Genomic DNA, 20,356 nt, shown 5'->3' with positions numbered 1-20,356 from the left:
AATATAAGCCCTAGTTTCAAAGGAGTCGTGTTCCATACTTCCTCAAAAGCTATTTTCCCATTTCTTCCGAAATGGTATGTCTAGTTACTAAGGCATCACGTTCCTAGCTTCTAAATGAATAATATAAGTCCTAGTTTCAAAGGAGTCGTGTTCCATACTTCCTCAAAAGCTATTTTCCCATTTCTTCCGAAATGGTATGTCTAGTTATTAAGGCATCACGTTCCTAGCTTCTAAATGAATAATATAAGCCCTAGTTTCAAAGGAGTCGTGTTCTTATACTTTGAGTGACTCCACGTTGTAAAATATCTTCTTGTAATGAATGTTCTAATCTTTTTTAAGTTCATGATTTGAAATGAAACGGAAAATCAGTAATGTATTAACTGAAATACATTTGAAATTACTTTAATTTGCCCATATATTAGCTATCTGTTCTATTCTAGTTTAGCAAAATTTGAAAAAAGTAATACTTTCAAATACTAATATTTCAACTTTTGTCTTCGCAAGGGTAAAATGCAATACAAAAAGTAAGTACAACTGATATAAAATATGCTTATGTGAAATACTACTTAGAAGTAAGCTTAATACTGCATCAACTGTACTCAGCTTTTGTATTACATTGTACTATACACTGACAAATACGTAAGTCGAAATATTGGTTAATTAAACTGCTATTTTTTCCTGAAGTTGAAATCGTTTCTTTTTTTTTTATATCAGAGACATATATATTTTTAATTCAAGTCATTTACATACTGGCATATTATCCAGAATAATAACACGCATTCACTTTTACTACATAACATAAGTATATTATTTAATACAGTACTTAAATGATAATTTAAAACCGATAATCATAATAAAATTCATACGATGATAAAATATGAAAATTCACTTGGCAATTTAAATATATTTTAATTTTAAACCACGTCCTTCCGAGAAGCCCCCTGGTGGCACAGCGGTATGTCTGCGGACTTACAATGCTGGAATCCGGGTTTCGATACCCGTGGTGGACAGAGCACAGATAGCCCAGATAAACCTTCCGGGAAATCAAATATAATAAAATTAATTATAAGTATCTTGTTTTAAATAACAAAAATAATTAATTAAAACATTTACATACATAAGTAGGTTGAAAATTAAAGACTGGAACCGTTGACAACAGTATAATGATAATTCCTGATGAAATATCATGCTAAAGCCTCTATAGAGTGTTCTATAGGTTTTTCTATTAATTATTTAGTTTACTTTTCTTTGTATATTTTTCTAGCTGTTCGTACTTTGTCCGTCGTTAGATCAACGATAAGTTTACGAACTTACAACGGTAACATTTGGGGTTCGATTCGCCGCAGTGGACAGAGCGCAAATAGTTTATGGTACAAACAAACGATATTCTTACGTTGCTGCACAAAACTGTGATAGAAAAGATTCTGCAGTTATTCTTAATTTTTAGTGATTGAATCTTATGGAACCTGTGAAGTTTTCCTAACTCTTTTTAAAATACTGGTTAACAACTATAATAGAATGCTTTAAAACTTATTTAATTAAAACGTGATGAAACTTTACCAAAAGCCTGTTATACAATCGGTTCCACCAGCTTTCATTTTACTCTAATGTTAACTTTACGAAATTACGTGGAGCCAGATTTTAGCAGGGCCTTTTATTCTGATTGTAAAATACAACGAACTGAAGTTATGTCAAATTTATGGACTTGACGTTAAAATAAATCACTCCGTCGGCATGATTTACAGTTCAATAAACAATGATTAGACGAGCTATTGTGATTCAAGCTTATATCCCTTTAATTAATGTCAGAGTGGTTTGTTAGTTTGTAGTTAAGTACAAAGCTACACAGTGAGCTATCTGTACCCTACCACCACGGGTATCGAAACCCGGTTTCTAGCGTTCCAAGTCCGCAGACATATCGCTGTGCAACTGGGGGTTTTGTGAGAGTAGATTAAATTACTAAATGATGAACAATCTCATTTCATGATAATAAAGATGCTTCGAACAAGAAAAAATATCATATATTCCTCCATGTATAATGTTTTAAGTTACAACGAACTGATTAATGAAGCATAAACTTGTAATTCCTTTTAATCCCCGTTTCACTATATAAATCAACAGAATTTAATTAAAAACGATCAGGGAAAAATAAATGCAATAGCCTATTCTATCTTAAATCAAGTTGTAAATTTAGAAAATTCATGTTGTTTTGAAATTTATCATTGGTAGTTTTTTTTTAATTTATCTTTTATTCCTTGATTTGTTTCTACAGTTTAATATACCCATGTTTTAAGTTTTTACACCTAATGATCTCTACATTCATCATACTTATATAATTTTAAAGAGAATAACATAGTCAGAAACTTCTCAAGCCATAGTAGCTACAGAAAACTTTCATTGCAATATATTTGTTATGCGATGGATATTTTGATTTTTCATTCGAGTGGAAATGGTTATCGTAAACATTAAAAACCCACGCATACATATATATATACATACCTATGTACAGTACATATCCTGGTTAGTTCTACAAATCATTTATGTCATTTACATAGCAAAGAGTTTTTCTTAAGCTGTTATGAAATATATATTTTCAAAGCTAGGTTCATAATACAAAGAAAGGAAAAAAAATATTCCTGCTTTTGCAGAAAACACGTTTATTTATATTTTCTGAACATATAAAGGTATTTAATTATTACAAAAAATTTAAAAGATAAAAACATGTCAAATTTCATACAATCTTTATTTGTATACTTTACGTACGTTCATGTCCTGGATTTCAATTCATTCGTTTCCAAACCTTTACATCGACTACAAAATGCAATAAATACTGTACAGAAGGAGCACCACGAAAGCACAGCAGACACTTATAAAACTGTTGAATAATATAACAAAAATAACATCTTCCTTTAGGTCTTAACATCAGCTAAAGAAACGCTGGGAACATTAACATTCTAATGTAGTAAGATGTTCATAATTTTATTGCATCGTTCACCATGTTTAAATAACAACTTTAGACGAACATGTGACTGTAAATGGATACTATTTATCTGAGTGACAGAGGAGAGATGGTAGGTGAGTTCAAAGAAGCAGTGTGGCTTGATTTGATTGTTACTTGTTTAAATTATTTTTGTTATAACTTTTGTTACAAGATTAGCACACCATTAGTATGATACTTACTGTGTGTGTGATATTAACATAGCGATGTAGAGAATTAATTAATACATCAGTACGCCATATACTTTTATTATACAGTGTTTAATGAAGACGTAAAACCAAATACTTCAAACGTGAAATAAAAATATTTTACAGTATTAAAACTGACACTATTAATACCAAACAACAACAATAATTAAATTTCCATTTTCATGAAAGAAAGCTATGCTTTTTTTTTTCTCTTTGAGTATTTGAATTCACTTGGTTCACAGTAAATATTTATGGACGAGGATACTTGAAAAAGAGTGGTGGGTGTATTAAATGAAATTTGACTGATATGAACATGATTTTCATTTCTCTGTACTTGTAAATGTTTAGCTATTTTTTAGGGCCTCACAATTTTCTTAATGTCAACATTGAGGTAGTGTTATGTGCTATCTATCTTTCTAAACAGGCTTTTTAAACTGACGTTGCCTAGTGTTATTACTCGTTACTAGACGTTGCTTTCAGCGCAACAACAATAAAGCAACCAATACAATCTTAGATGAAGAAAAACTCTTCATATCCAATTTTAAACTAGCCAATAAATCGATCGCGTGATATTGTTTGACACAAGTTAAATCACTAGAAAACCTTTATGTGATTATGAAAATAACTGTATTTCTCATTAAATGCAATAAACAAAGCTTTTCCTGTGTTCAAGGTAAGAGACTATAGACTGCCTTTATACTGCTGTTTGAAATATTCTATTCTTTGTAAACTGAGACATCGAGAACGTAAAGGCTACATTGTACATAAATTAAAAGAAAACATATGAAACACCCGAGAAGTCTCTTGAGACACTAACTTGAATCTGTACTTTAGACAAATAAAATATTACACTAATTTATAAAACTGATGTGAAAGAATGAAACTAGTATTAATTGATTTTGACGGATATTTTAATAAAATTTGGTTTGTTTAGTTTGAATTTATCCTGGGCTATCTACACTAGCCGTCCCTGATTTAGAAGTGGTAAGGAAATAATCTAGTCAACACCGCCAACTCTTGGGCTTCACTTTTTACCAACAAATGGTAGGATTGGCCGTAACATTTCCACGGCTGAAAGGGCGAGTATGTTCAATAACGGGGATTCGAACCCGCAACCCTCAGATTCTGAGTCAAGCGTTCTAACCACCAGGCCATTTTTATTAAAGACAAGACAGGAAGTATCGTTATCGAAAGTCCCCCGTAAAACCATATATCTAGTAAATATTTATCCATACTGCAGCGAACCCATAAGTAAAATTTACTATTATTATTATTTCAAACACGTTTGTCTTTATCTTATCTTGTTTCTTCTCACCAAATATATATACTGTATACGTTTTTCCAGTAAGCTATAAAAACTGTCATCTGAAGTTTTGATTTTTTCATCCCAAGATAGCTAACCATGTCGCAAATATATCAAGTTTTTTTTATCAATATTTACTCTATAGAGACTTCTTACGGGAATAGGCCCGGCATGACCAGGTGGTTAGGGCGCTCGACTCGCAATCTGCGAATCCCCGTCACACCAAACATGCTCGCCCTTTCAGCCGTTATAATGTGACTGTCAATCCCACTATTCGTTGGTAAAAGAGTAGCCCAAGAGTTGGCGGTGGGTGGTGATGACTAGCTGCCTTCCCCCTAGTCTTACACTGCTAAATTAGGGACTGCTAGCGTAGATAGCCCTCGTGTAGCTTTGCGCGAAATCCATAACAAACAAACAAACTTACGGCAATAAAAAAAAAAATTAAAATAAAACACAATAAATAACACAAGGTATCAAATAATTAAAATAAACCTGGGAAGAGCAAATAATAATACCTTAAAAACTTCTATTCTTATAACTTAATCAAGTATCTTTGGTTTATAATTAGTTTGTGACATTATTTTGTTTTTTTGTCATACGATGTCTCTAAGATCATTTTTTCTATTGAAATTCAAATTACAGCACATAAATATCCCAAAGTTCCTTTTTATCCTTCCAGTTCTTTGATGTTTGGAATAAGAAATAAAATATTTTTAATATATGTGTTCGAAATCATAGCTTAAATTAGTCCAGCTAGGTAAAATGTGAGCCTAATCATCAATATAAAAATATATCTAATCTGAACTTTAATGAAGTAATTATTCAAGCTCTGATGAAGTATGGCAGCAAAAATCTCCGAAGAAATTTTCAAAACTTTTGGTTTTTACTTGCATGACTTCTGATTGCTTGCATATTTTATAATTTATCTTATCATTTGAAATTGGAATGTTTAAACAAGAAAATTAGTGAAAAGTATGTGACTGGTAAAATGTTCAAAATAGTAGCCAGACTCTATTAAGATTAAATAAACAAGAATAATGTAAAAATAATATGTTGTGATTGAGTTGAAATGTCTTTATAGTTTTATCAATTTATTCATTTACATTTAAATGTAAAAATAATATGTTGTGATTGAATTGAAATGTCTTTATAGTTTTATCAATTTATTCATTTACATTTAATTTGTATATCTAATTGTCCATCTATTAGTAGATGAAAAATGTTTTCCTAATGTTTTGAAATAGTGTGTTTCTTGGAATCTATTTATATATAGAGACCGTATGATATTAGAAATATTTATTTAAGACTTTATACTATATTTTTTACTTCTTTCATTTATGGGATATCGAACTCCGATTTTTAGCGCTTTAAGTCCGTAGACATACCACTAAAGGGCTCTTTCATTTATTTACCACTAATACATATAGAGATTCAAAGGGAAAATACTGAGGTTTTTTGTAAGTAAAGTCGCGATATATTTTTAGATAATCGAATCGTAATCGATTTCCAAATCATTAAGTCAATAATCGTTTCTATTGTTTGTTTTTAATAAAGCACAAAGATACACAATGGGCTATATGTGCTCTGCCCACCACGGGTATCGAAACCCGGATTCTAGCGTTGTAAGTGCCGCATGCCGCTGTGCCACTGGGGGGGGGGGGCGTTTCTATTCACAGACTGGAAGAATAAATTTGTTTGAATACGAAAGTTTATCCCTGAATATATAAACAAACCTTTAATTGATTGAATATCCAATTATATCGAGTAATTACGGTAATATTTAAGTGTCACGTGACTCACAACAGGTGTGAGTCGTACACGCTGGATTATATTCTAAACAGTCATTCACACAATACAACACCCGGTAAACCAAAGAACAATTCCACGCAAAAAGATTGTTTCTAGAAAAGGGTAAAATATATTCACTATATTGTCCCTACGTTTTAGTTTTGACTATTTGTCGACAATCATGTGTTCTAATGTTGGATTCCAAATAACTGACGGTTATCCGATCCGACTTTATCAAAACGATTAATCGATTTCAACATTTCAAAATCGTCGCAACTTTATCTATTTCATACACTACGTCACGGAAAACAAGTTTAACGGTCATACCAAAGACGGGAGTTAATCACAACTGTGTGTTAACGGCCATACCAAAGACGGAGTTAATCACAACTGTGTGTTAACGGCCATACCAAAGACGGAGTTAATCACAACTGTGTGATTACTATACCTACCAAGAGGATTGCCGGTTCCGTGGTTCTCCAACTTTGACGGAGTTAATCACAACTGTGTGATAACTATACCTACCAAGAGGATTACCGGTTCCGTGGTTCTCCAACTTTGACGGAGTTAATCACAACTGTGTGATAACTATACCTACCAAGAGGATTACCGGTTCCGTGGTTCTCCAACTTTTGAAGAATCTCTGAAATTCAAAAAGAAATTCTGCGTCATGACTCTAAGGTTGTATTTTGCTTTCGTTCAAATACAATAAATTGATAACAATATGAAGCACACGTATTTGATAGTATATAATTATAAGTTTAAATTATAATTGAAATCACATTATAATTACTATATATACACAAAATTCTGTGTTGACATAAAACTAAACATATATTTTTAAATGAAAGTTCACTTTAATTTTAATTAAAGGCTAATCTTCTAAGGTCATAAAAGTAACTAAAAAGGGTGTTAGAAGCAGTAACAACAACAACATAAGTATTGTTCTTCTAAACCGATCCACACAAAAAATGGAGTTTTAATTATTCAGTACCAAATCGTGAATAAGTCAAAGAAAATGATGTACTTTGTACTGGATTAGAAGCGTTATACTGATTTATAACATATACCGGTAAAAAATAAATAGAAATAAACGCCAAACAACTAGAGACTTAGGAATCCGTTGATTCGCTATTTGTAAGCACTGTTTTTCGCATTACAGAAAAAGAAAAACAGTCAGTTGGGGGAAAAAAATACAGTAAATTGCTGGAAAGCGTAAACTTTAAAAGGAATATTTCAAAAGATTATCAATCCTTGGGGATCGTACCATGGGGTTATCCATCCTATTTTCAAACTTGAGATTGCATGATAATCATTATTCTGTACAAAATGAAGTTATTTCGACGTGAATTACGAGTAGTTTAAAATTTAGTTAAAAATCTGTTAACAAGAAATTGTTCGTAATATATTTTTAATCAGTTTATCATTTCAACCTGTGAGGTAATTACTGGGTTGTTCGCAACTATTACGTTTTTCTGTGGAAGGATCACGCATGTCACGAAACTGTACTTTGCTGTTAGGTACAAATTTGGTATGTTATATTACAGATTTGATGTAATTTTTTCTCATTTATACATTTCAAGAACAAATCAAATTCTTATTCTAACCCATTCGAGCAATTGATAAGTCGATAAAAACAAAATATAAATTGTTCAATATTAAAGATAAAATAGAAATTTCATTCGGCTTTGTTTGTAATTAAGCACAAAGCTTCACAATAGGCTATCTGTGCTCTGTCCAACACGGGTATCGAAACCCGGATTCTAGCGTTGTAAATCCGCAGACATACCGCTGTGGCACTGGGGGGCATTCGGCTTTGTAAAATATGATAACCATTCAAATACATTTGATTTCATACTTTCTTCAATTCCAAAATATAAGTTACAATCTAAACAAGATATTATAGAACTTTAACTATAGAGATTGAGTATTCATATTAGTAATTTATATATGTTAAACTGTGAGTCCTGACATCATTTTGTTGAACGTGTTATACATCTTTGCAAGCACGCAAACAGTGGAAATAGTATATTTTAGTCTTTAATGATATATTTCTTATTTTTGTTGTTTCCTGTCTGTTGACGATCAGCCCAACTGTGGTATACTAATCAACGTGTCGGACTGGAGGTCAAAAAATCCTGGATTCGAAACGTGGTACTACCAAACACACTTTACAATTCCAGCTGTTAGTGAGTTATAAAAGTAACAGTCAGTCACGCTATTCAATTATTACTAGTTGAATCAGGTGGCTAGCTTGCTAGCTTTTAAACATCCGTCCTGCGCGCTGTTCACATTTAGGGGTAGCTATGCTTGAACCATAGGGAGCTATGTTATGGTCGATCAGCCATTTGTGTCCTTTGGGTGAACAAACAAACTGCTGATGGTTTGTTAACAGGAAAACTTATAAACCATTTAGCAGAAACTACACAATTTATATCAACAATATGGAGTTTCTCAGCACTGTATCTCATTATCAGAAAAACACGTTGATTTCCACTTATTATATTCTAAATTTACCCTAATGTTATAACCTTATTTGGTAAAATTTATGTGTAAAACATGAAAAAGATTTAACTCAATACTTTATGTATGAAGGGCCATATTTGACTGTACATGACCGAGTTTGTGATATTCTCGTTTAAAAACTACAGTATTCCTCTTTCCGTAATAAACACAAACAAAACTGTTTTGGTGCATTTTAGGAAAAGGACGAGTACTGTAGTTTTTACCTCGTTTATCACGCAACAAAATAATAGTACGTGCTCCTTCTGCACTTATTGTCTTGTAGATAGACGTTAACGTCACTTCTCTCAAGCAGGTACTGTACAAAGCCACAGTAGCGTAAAGTAAGTCGGAAAGAGGGGCCACCTAGAAGGGGTAGAAAAACGAATTAACAAAATTAACAGAATACAAGAAAAATGAAAACAAACTTAAAACGTAACAACAAACTTTCTTCTATATATGGTCTTTCTTCACTTGGTGATCTTTTATAAATATTCTTGTACGTGAAAAACAAACACACTAGAACATCAAGAAGAAACGAGCGATGTCTTATTTAAATTAAGATACTACTATTTACAATTAAGAAAAAAGATATGAGTAACAAGATATAGGTACCTAATAGAATCTCCAGTTTCCTTTTCATCAGTTGCTCAGTTGGTTTACGCTATAACTTCAGGATACAACAGACATATGTGTGTATATCTTAACTCGTGTTGAGCCGAGATAAATATTTACACGAAGACAGCAAGTTTATTCTTAAATTATGTTTAGAGTTAATAATTATTTGTAGTTCTTCTAAGTATGATGTAACCACAAACATAAAAATTATAACCTGGGTAACACGTAGGTTATTACAGTATGCATAAAGCTTAACCCTGGAATTGCCGATGACCGCACATTTTCAAATATATTTTATGCACTTCATTGCTTGTGGGTCCATGACCTTATTGGGTTTCAATTACGATGTAAATTAATACTGCAATTAATCCTACTAACGCTGGAGTTCCCCATGTCTTACATAGAAAATGAATGATCTCACCCAATATTTCTGGTCAGTTTTTACACTGAGAGTTGTAACGGACAAAACTATAAAATTAATAAATAAGTTGTGGAACCTCTGGTGACTCAGTGGTAAGTCTACTGGCTTACAACGCTAAAAATCATGTTTCGATACCCGCAGCACAGATAGTCCACTGTGTAGATGTGTGTTTAACAATAAACACACAAGCAACATGTGGATCCCACAGGGTAAATGAACAATACAAAGAGCAGGTCGCTAATTTCAGGTCCTAAAAGTGGTTCGAACTTTCCGCTTACAAACTATTTCATCAGCTGATGAAAGAGTTATACATTAGAAAAGAATGAGAAGTGAAATAAGAAAGCAACCGGAAGAGAAAGTCAGAACTAAAATGGGAAGGCAGCCATTATACCAATTTCTCTTTTATTTTTTAATTTCTGTGAAAGAAGTAATCAGTGTTTTATAACTTACTGTAAATATTTCTGATAACATGTGATTTTGTTTTACTTCTGATAACATGTGATTTTGTTTTGAAGCAAATAAAATAGAACTTACATTTACAGCGATAAAAAATATAATGGAATTCAAGAGCAGTAAAAGATAATAGTTATTGTTTAGCTGGTTTACCATTTTTTAAATAAAGACATTTATTCTGTACCGGAGTTAATCAACAGACTAATCGTTTTAAAACAATCTTATCTAAAATCTAATTAAGAACCAACACTTAAAATACGATGAATGTTATTCTGAAGGTACATTATCCAGGAATTGGTTACTCAGGGAGTTTATCATTAAACTAAATACATCCCAGCAAGTTTCGCAGAATATGAGGTTCAAGGAACACTTTTCTTTTTCAGTTATATCTAGACGAAACAGAATATTTTCTGGTTTAAATAACACTAATGTGTAGAATAAATACGTTTGATGTGGGAAGCGATATATCCTTGGCTGGTCAATTTAGTGTAATTCTATTAACACGTTTAGACATATTGCTTTCTAAGTCATGCGGTCAAAATGATTAGGTGCACAAATAATGCATTAAACATTATTAGGTCAAATATTTTGGTTTTTGAATGAGTTCTACAGAAAAGATAATCGGTCATATATGAATGTATGCGTTACTAGAGGATAAAATTTAAACTATCATTATACATAGGAACTTTTGAACCAATTGTACCTTATTGTAAAATAACACAACTTTTTTTCTCCATTGTGGTCAGTGTGTTGTTTTGGTGTAACAGTAGTGAACACTTAGTTAGTAGTATGTGAATTATTGCATTATAATAAGGCAACAGTTGTTGTTGTTTTTTGCATTGTTTTTTACTGAACCAATATGAGTTTTTAATAAGACGAGTGTGTAATAGTATTTCAACTATATATTAATATTTTTTTCTGTCGCATGCAATATCAGAGTTCATCTGTCTGATTGAATTACAAAAAAGTCGCCCCCTCTCCCAATGGCCTAGCGGTAAGTCGTCCCCAGTGGCTTATAACATTAAAAACCATGTTTCGATATCCGTAGTAGGCATAGCACAGATAGTCCATTGTGTAGCTTTGTGCTAACAACAAACAAGCAAATACAGCAAAGTCTTATTGAAGAAGGATGTGATTTAAATTGTTATTAGTCTTATTGTGAGTAATAGGACATACTTATTACTATATTTGACAGATTACAGAAGTTTCTATATAGGAAATTATAGTGTTAACTAATGATGATAAAACAACTTTGAAAAATATCCTGAAGGACCTTCAAAAAGTTTGGTATAATATAGCCAATAAAAATGACATATAAAGAACTTCATAGCTTTATCTACCATATAAAGCAAAAAAATATGTGTGTTTGTCTGTCCGTTATCTAATTACTTCTACGTCGCTGGGCTAATCTCAATCAAACTTTGTGGGATGATAGTTTGGAACAAGGGGCATGTTAATGGAGGTTTTAACCCCCTCTAGCCCATTGTTGCTGTTATTAAGCATTTACTATCTTTGACGTAAGTTTACATTAACTACATCCATAGATGGCGCAACGTCCTTACACCTAAAAACTTTATTCAATTTTCAATAACACAACATACACACAGTGTGTGTGTGGGTGGGGGGGGGCACATAAACGTCCTATATATCTCAGAAAGTGCGCTAGCACTCTCTGTGAAGGAATGCAATGAAAAAAATGGCCGCCACTATTGCAATACTACATAAACTCAGCTGAAGTTTCTACTTCAACAACCCTCATAAGGCTGTATGAAGAGCCGTTTCTTGAGTTATAACACACTTCTGTGACCAATGTCCGTCAATTAAGTGATAACGTAAAACACTGTGGAAGGTCAAAAGGAGCTGTATGTTGAAAACGGATAACATAAAGAACCCCTACCACCACTACTTTGATCGCTACCTCTTCCTACAAAGCCACCCTGACCATCACATAGTGTATATCATGTTTTAAGTATAAACATGGTGAGTTCTTAAAGCTTATACAAAACTTTTGGTGAGGCAATAATGAATACTGTAATAATAATAATATGCTATGTTATAAATAAATTACGTGAAAGTTAGAAGTCTTGTGTTATTTATCATAGCTAACACCACCCACACATATTTCTTAAGTTCATAACCCGGGCAAAGGACTGGTACCTCAGCTTGTTTATATATAACCCGGACAAAGGACGGGTACCTCAAGTTGTTTATATGTAACCCGGACAAAGGACGGGTACCTCAACTTGTTTATATATAAAGTATATAACATAATTTCTACATAAAGTTTATAGCTTTCTTTGTATTTATACTATATCGATTTCTTTATATATAAAATGTATAACATTAGTTGTATATATACTATATAGCTTTATTTGTATATAAATAGAGAGAAAAGAAGAAATTCCGGAAAAGGTGCAGAGGAAAGAATGTCTCGGGTGATGATGGGACAAGTAATAATGCAAAGCGGGAAAAAGTAGCACATTAAAATGGTATAGTCTCTTTCTAAATATAAAACAATTACAGAAATTTTGTGTTTATAATTTCTATGCAATCATTATTATTTCGAACATTGCATCACTGCTTCTGCTACTCTTATCAGTGTTATTGTTACTGGATCAGTGATAGGTATTACATTTAAATATAATAGAATGCCTATTTTAATGTCTCTAAATATGTTAGGAAAATCAATCATATTGATTACAAGGATGTCCTTTATTAGAAGCATCCTCATACATAAAGTAAAAATGACTTTAATTTCAAGAACTGCTTTGTCAGAAATCAGGGCTGCAGAAATTTGAACAACTAACATATCAGACGGCTTACTAATCGAGGCCAGGCATGGCCAAGTGGATAAAACGCTCGACTCGCAATCTGAGGGTCGCGGGTTTGAATCCCCGTCTCACCAAACATGCTCGCCCTTTCAGCCGTGGGGGCGTCATAACGTGACGATCAATCCCACTATTCGTTGGTAAAAGAGTAGCCCAAGAGATGGTGGTGGCTGCCTTCCCTCTAGTCTTACACTGCTAAATTAGGGACGGCTATCGCAGATAGCCCTCGTTAGCTTTGCGCAAAATTCAAACAAAAACAATACTAATCGAGAGTTAAAGATTGTTCCAAGTAAAAAATAAATTATATAATTATTTTCTGTTCAACATTCTGAATAAATATTGTCATAAACAATAAGACATTAAGAAAAGACCAATATAATTGTTATATTTTTCAGAAACATATACAATCTTGGCCACAATGTTTTCATACTCTTTTATATTGTCTACATGTATGCCGTAGTTATTCAGTAAATGCCCGAGTAGTGACAGAAAAGGTAGCGTATGATTGCACAAACATGTATGAGTTGTTATTCTGGTCTGTATAAGTTGGTTTGAGTATTTGTTCGTGAAAACATACATACACACCTGTTTTGTATAAGAGGGTGTGCTTTTGGTATAATATTTTTTTGAAACAGATCAACGCTTTGTTTAGACAATTTCTCTGTACTTGGTGTAGAGTCATGCCAGAATGTATAGGGCGTCAATTCGACTGTTCAGAAGTGGCATGAAGCAAACGGACGTTGCCAGAACAGTAGGGTACCCCACTGTACTCTATCCAGATTCCTGAAACGTCATCGGAATAAAGGAAACGTTGTTCCAGGAAAGTCTACTGGTAGACGCCGTGATGACAGTGCTTTGATCAGGTTAATACATCAAGGTCGAAATAAGTCTTCTAACATCTTACGACATGAGTGGCATGAACATATTCATTCCAGGATATCTAGAAGAACACTAAATAGGAGACTGACCAAACAAGATTATTTTGCAAGAAGGGCTACCTGCAAACCGATATTAACCAGAAATTACCGCCATCACTGTGTTACTTGGGCAAGACAGCATGCCAACTTACAGTTAGGACACTGGCATGATGTCATCTTTCAGATGAGTCATATTCCCAGCTGATGGTAGGATTCGTGTTCGTCGTTGCCCTGGAGAACAAATGGTGGAAGAAGACTGTCTTTCCCACAGGACACACACAAGAGGTAGTGCAGTACATGTTTGGGCAGCTATTCATCATGGTGGAAAACTGCTCTTCATTCCCTCCAGTGAAACATCAATGGCATCTCCTACAGGAATCACATGAAGACGATATTTCTGCCATATACTAGGACAAGATTTGGCAATAACTGTGTGCTCCAGGAGGACAATGAAAATGGTATTGTACAGGAGTTTCTCGACCAGGAGGACATTACCAGAATGCAATGGCCAGCAAAGTCTCCAGATTGTAATCCCATTGAGAAATGTTGGGAAGAACTGAGCAGGAAAATTGCTAATCACGACCTTAAACCAGCTACTGTAGCTGAATTGCAACACCTTCTAGTGACAAGCTGGGGTGAAATCACGGTGTATTACATCAATAACCTCATGGACAGCATGCCACGTGGCCTTGCGAGGTTATTAGAGTACGAGGAGAACCAAACAGATATTGAATGTTTAATATGAACGGATATAAGTTTACATACGTTATTTATAATATTTTGATGTTATATTTTGTCATTATATATGTTTTGGTAAGGATAGGTGAAATTCTGAATTACACATCTTTCTACAGGTGTCTGATAAAATTGTTTACTGTTCCAATAAATCGTTCATGATGTCTATAGAACCTATCTCATTATACAAATTACATATGTAGATGTTTAATATAATATGCATCTCTCAGTTTGACAGCGATAAGTGTATTTGAATTACATTTTAATAATAATAAATATCTTATTTGTTATAAAATATGCAACAACTTTGACCAAGACTGTATCTCTACAAGACTAAGTTCGTGTCCATGATCTAATTAGTCTTCAGTGGTTTCCTGTAAAATTATTATTTGTGCGAGCAATTAACACCTTTCATAAACATACAGTTCAATTTTACAAAACGTACACGACACAAGAATATCGTGCTTTAAACGTGTTCATGATTTTGTTCTTGAATAGCATCATAGAATTATCTAATAGACTGTACCTGTCGTAAGATGTCGCTAAATTCACATGTATTATCTACATTACCGTACATTTGTGCCATTTCCCTTCCTCCTAAGATAAGGAAATAAAAGGAAACGACCAGATTTAAAAAAAAACTTTCTTACATGTGGAAAAGTTTGATTAATTTAAATATAAATGTGTATAAAAAATATAATTTCGTGACTTTCTTTAACGATTTGCCCTTATAACGTTAGTTCAAGGCGAAGCGAAGTTAAAAGTTCGAACTTCCAGTGTCATGAGTCATATAACAACGCGTTAAAATACTATACATTAATCTCTACATAATACAGTAAAATACATTTAAGTTTTCAAGTTTATAGCTACAAAAAACTATATATTTTTTATTTATTTCATTAAATATGGTATGGCAATTCCCCAATATAATGTTTCTACATAATGTCAACTAAGACAGGAAATTACCAGCATATTCGTCTAAATTCGATATATCAGTCGAAGGTTACTATTATTTGGCAGAACTATAATGAAACCTTTTTTTAACGGTTTACATTAAGTCTTCCACACAATAATACAGATCCCCTGACTGACAATAGGCACGCTAAGGCTGTGACGAATATGAAAAAGAACGAGTAAAAGGCACAACAATGCACTAACGCAAATAAAAATGTTGGTACGTAACTGAAATCTTAACATGACGCTCACAATAATCAGATTACACTTAATTATCAGCTGCTGACTCGTTTGATCACTGCAAGTGGTCACATTTTACCACTGGTGGTTCTAATCAATCGATATAACTCATTATAACTACGCTATATGCCTATAGTGTTAGTCCTATAAAGCACCACCTTCATTCAAGTAGTATTAGTCATTGTAAAATATTTAGCCGACTATCCAAACATGATACATTATAAGTTAAAAGTTCATATATAGTTACTTTGCTAGATTTGTGAGATACCACCATCTCAACTTTTCTATAGCCATACATAAGGACAAAAACAAGTCAGTAAAATCACCTAATGACAATAACACAGACATTCAGTGACATGTTTTAAGTATCAACAGATTTCGAGTATAGATTTGAATGTCTTAAGTGTGTATGATTTTATCCCAGAACAATGAAACATTAGTTTATCAGAAATGCAGGTATTAAAGAAATTAAGTAAAAATTACGATATTTCAATCATTAACACTGATAAAGTTGATCTTAAATAAAGAAGACTAAAACAATAAGGTTCGTAAAATTGTAATTTCCATGACAATAAGGTTCGTAAAATTGTAATTTCCATAACAATAAGGTTCGTAAAATTGTAATTGCCATAACAATAAGGTTCGTAAAATTGTAAATGCCATAACAATAAGGTTCGTAAAATTGTAATTACCATAACAATAAGGTTCGTAAAATTGTAATTGCCATAACAATAAGGTTCGTAAAATTGTAAATGCCATAACAATAAGGTTCGTAAAATTGTAATTGCCATAACAATAAGGTTCGTAAAATTGTAATTGCCATAACAATAAGGTTCGTAAAATTGTAATTGCCATAACAATAAGGTTCGTGAAATTGTAAATGATATTATTAAATTTTGCATTCTAGAAAGAAGATCCGACTAAATCTAGAGAAACGACGCCAAGTAGATATTTGTTGAAGTTCAAAAAAAGAGAATACTACATATAAACAATTATACAAAGGCATAAGACCAACTGGTTCGTATGTTGATATATATATTACGGATTACTAAAAATAACTAAACTAAATTATTCAATGAGATCTATCGTATTAAATATCGGATGTTATAATTACAAACTAGCCAAATTTTCGAGTAATGGTTTAAAGAAATTTGTATGTAATGGGTATACCTTGAAATACAACTCTGAGTTTATTAATAGCAACAAAAATTTATATTTCAATCATGATGTAGTAATTGTCAGTTTTGATGTAGAATCGGTATTTACTAATATACCACTGAGACCATTGAATTATGTGTAAGGGAGTATACCCAAAGAAACATATTGGAAACCGTGTGAAATAGCAACAAACTAAACGCATTTTCTGTTCAATGAATAGGTATATTATACATATACATATATATATATACGAACCAATAGATGGATCTAGTACAGGGTCTATTTTGGCCCTTAGATTAGCAAATGTGTTTATATGTTATCAAGAAAAGATATCGTTACATGAATGTCCTAAAAAAATGTAAGCCACTAGTGTATAAAAAATGAACTAGACACCTAAACATTTAGACACCACTTGTTTATTGTAAAATAAAACAATATTTACAACAGATATGTTCCGTGCACAACACTATATAAGCATATGAAAGATGTGTATATATCTAGGCCTAACACATTACCAGTTTAGTTTACTTCATTATATGACAGCATATAAAACTATTGACTATCGTTGGACTCAGCGGGGATCTCATTTACCTGGTCATCAATGACGTCATTAAAGAAGAAATAGTTTAGTTTTCATGCTATCATGAATACAAATAGTTAGAAAACTGACCGCGTGAATTACATTAACTGTATAGATCTAGGCCTACTAGGTTCACATTTTCTCCATTATATGACCTGTATATATCTACTATATATGTATTTTAAGTATTTTGCGAAGTTTTAAAAGTTTTAACATCTCTCTAAAATTATTAGGCGTCTAAATGTCCTACTTCCTTTTTTTTTAAGGTATCTAATTGTCCGGTTACCATACAAATATGTGGATGACATTTACTGTATTTCAGAATGAAGAACAGGTAAAAATTTTCTAGATTGCTTAAATAAACAACAAATAAACATTAAATTCATCGTGGAAAAAAGAAAGATTATTATTTACCGTTCTTGGACACCCTTGTCATCATAAAGGGTGGGAATTTTGAAAGTGGACTCTACCATGAACCTTTGTTTTCAGGTATATATTTCAGTTATAACAGTTTTTATACCAGAGAAATTATAAAAAGTCGTGTTAGAATTTTGATATAAAAGTCCATAAACTTACCATTAATATAGAACTATTCAGAAAAGTTGTAAATGACTTAGAGTGATTTTCCAATGAAAATGATAACCAGCACAATGAACGAGTACATCAACAAAGCTTTCACCCCCTAAAGCGGAGGTGTATAACGTATCAAAAATAGACTCTTCTTGTAACACTACTATATAATTTCGCGCAAACCTTTTTCAAACATGACGTTCCCTATGATGCTTCATTATAAATCCTGATGAATCAGCCAGCATTATATTCTAAAGAATTGCAAGTATGTCGAAAGGCTTAGAACAGTGAGATATGTTTGTTTGTTTGTTTGTTTGTTGTTAAACACAAGGCTACACGATGAGCTATTAGAGGCGTAGCCAAGTGTGTGTGTGGAGGGGGAGCAACATGGCCCACCCCCCTGAAAAATCTAGGCATATTGATCACACATTATTGTTTAGCTTTTATATATAATAAAGTCGTTTTGTATGATTTAATAAAAATATATAACTTCTATAAGCACTATTATATTATATTTGATTTGTTTTAATGACCATTATATTAAACATTTAGATCAGTTTCAGTGGAGAAACCTTGCTACGTCATTGTGAACTATTTGTGCTGTGCCCACCATAAGTATCGAGCGTGAGATAATCTAATATTTGATGCTTTAATTATATTATATATATGTATGTGTGTGTGTATATAACCATAGATTTTTAAAGGTTTAACGTTTGTTGGATAATCTGAAAAAAACTGCAAGTCCTTTTGAAACAAAAAGAGTGGTAAGTACATTCAATTTTCTTATCTAAGAAAAATTTTATGATTCGTATATTTTTTCGAAATTCGACAAAATATACATAGAGTTGTGGTATTTCACTCAATTCGCATTCCTATCTAACAACACAAAATCGAATATTTGGTCATTAAGATACGCTCTTTCTAAAAGTTCTTTTAAAACTAAAAACCAGTTCCGGCAATGTTGATACTGCGAATGGGGAGCGTCGGATCATCATCGGGATTTAGGTCTTCGGAGACCTGGGGAGGGGAGGGGGGTCAGGTACTAAGTAGACCTCTTCAAAACTTCCTTGTAAACAATATGTTCAATATTTGCACCTCAGGAACATAACTTTTTAACCAATCGAATGACCGTATCCTGGATAGAACTACGTAGAACTGACGGTGAGGAGAAAAATTGCTTCAATTTGGTAAAACCCCAACGGACAGACATCCGTTTTTCCTAATTATATTATTGTAAGATAAGATGGCATATATGGGACTCGATCTTTTCTTTTCACTACGGTAAATCGGCACTAAAACAGCTAGACTAATCCTTATCTGACTTTGGGCATTTACAATATTAATTCGGATTTGGAGTCACTCCTCCCTAAACATAACACTTTAAAACAATAAAAAACATCGTGTTATAAATATTGATTTGAAAACTTTTTGAAATATAACCAGAAAATAATTATAGAAATAATAAATAATAAAAACGCATATCATCATGTTAATCAATAAATACCAGTATTGTATTTGTTTGTTTGTTTTGAATATCGCGCTAGCCGTCCCTAATTTAGCAGTGTAAGACTAGAGGGAAAGCAGCTAGTCATCACCACCCATCTACAACTCTTGGGCTACTCTTTTACCAACGAATAATGGGATTGACCGTCACATTATAACGCCCCCACGGCTGAAAGGGCGAGCATGTTTGATGTGACGGGGATTCGAACCCGCGATCCGCAGACTGCGAGTCAAGCGCCCTAACTACCTGGCCATACCGGGCCCCAGTATTGTGATTGTCCAGTTTTTGTTACTGTAACTTAAGATATGGGAAAGTATGTCGGTGCATTTGCCTTTTTTTTCCTTCCTGCACAACATCCATTTTCTCTCAGTGATTAAAAACCAACAAAACTCATGTAGAGATATAATGAGTTTTGGGGGTTTTTTTTTTGGTTTTTTTTTGTGCCTGAAATGATTGATCAACAAACTACTTCTAAAGTAAAGAATTGATTTAAAAAATAAAATGGTGAAGATGAACTTAACTTCTTAACAGTAAATTATTAATAGGTCAAGTTGTGTTGTGTTGTGTGTTTTTGGAATTTCGCGCAAAGCTACACGAGG

At 32.8% G+C, this 20,356-nt stretch overlaps 1 protein-coding gene across 1 annotated transcript in view; it reads right to left on the bottom strand.

Annotated features, from left to right (window-relative positions):
- LOC111089338 overlaps positions 1–20,356 on the bottom strand; it is a 40,272-nt gene that overhangs the window by 10,842 nt on the left and 9,074 nt on the right. Inside the window, exons 2-3 of the mRNA XM_022401659.1 lie at positions 9,007–9,145; positions 6,876–6,920 (exon numbers count right to left, since the gene is read on the bottom strand). Of these exons, the coding sequence (XP_022257367.1) occupies positions 6,876–6,920; positions 9,007–9,145 (184 nt within the window). The remainder of the gene's footprint in view (positions 1–6,875; positions 6,921–9,006; positions 9,146–20,356) is intronic.

This window comes from Limulus polyphemus, unplaced genomic scaffold (genome assembly GCF_000517525.1).
Source record: "Limulus polyphemus unplaced genomic scaffold, Limulus_polyphemus-2.1.2 Scaffold5943, whole genome shotgun sequence".
Lineage (NCBI taxonomy): Eukaryota > Metazoa > Arthropoda > Merostomata > Xiphosura > Limulidae > Limulus > Limulus polyphemus.
The sequence above is the reverse complement of the archived record's forward strand: the minus strand, read 5'-3'. Positions and strand labels throughout refer to the sequence as shown.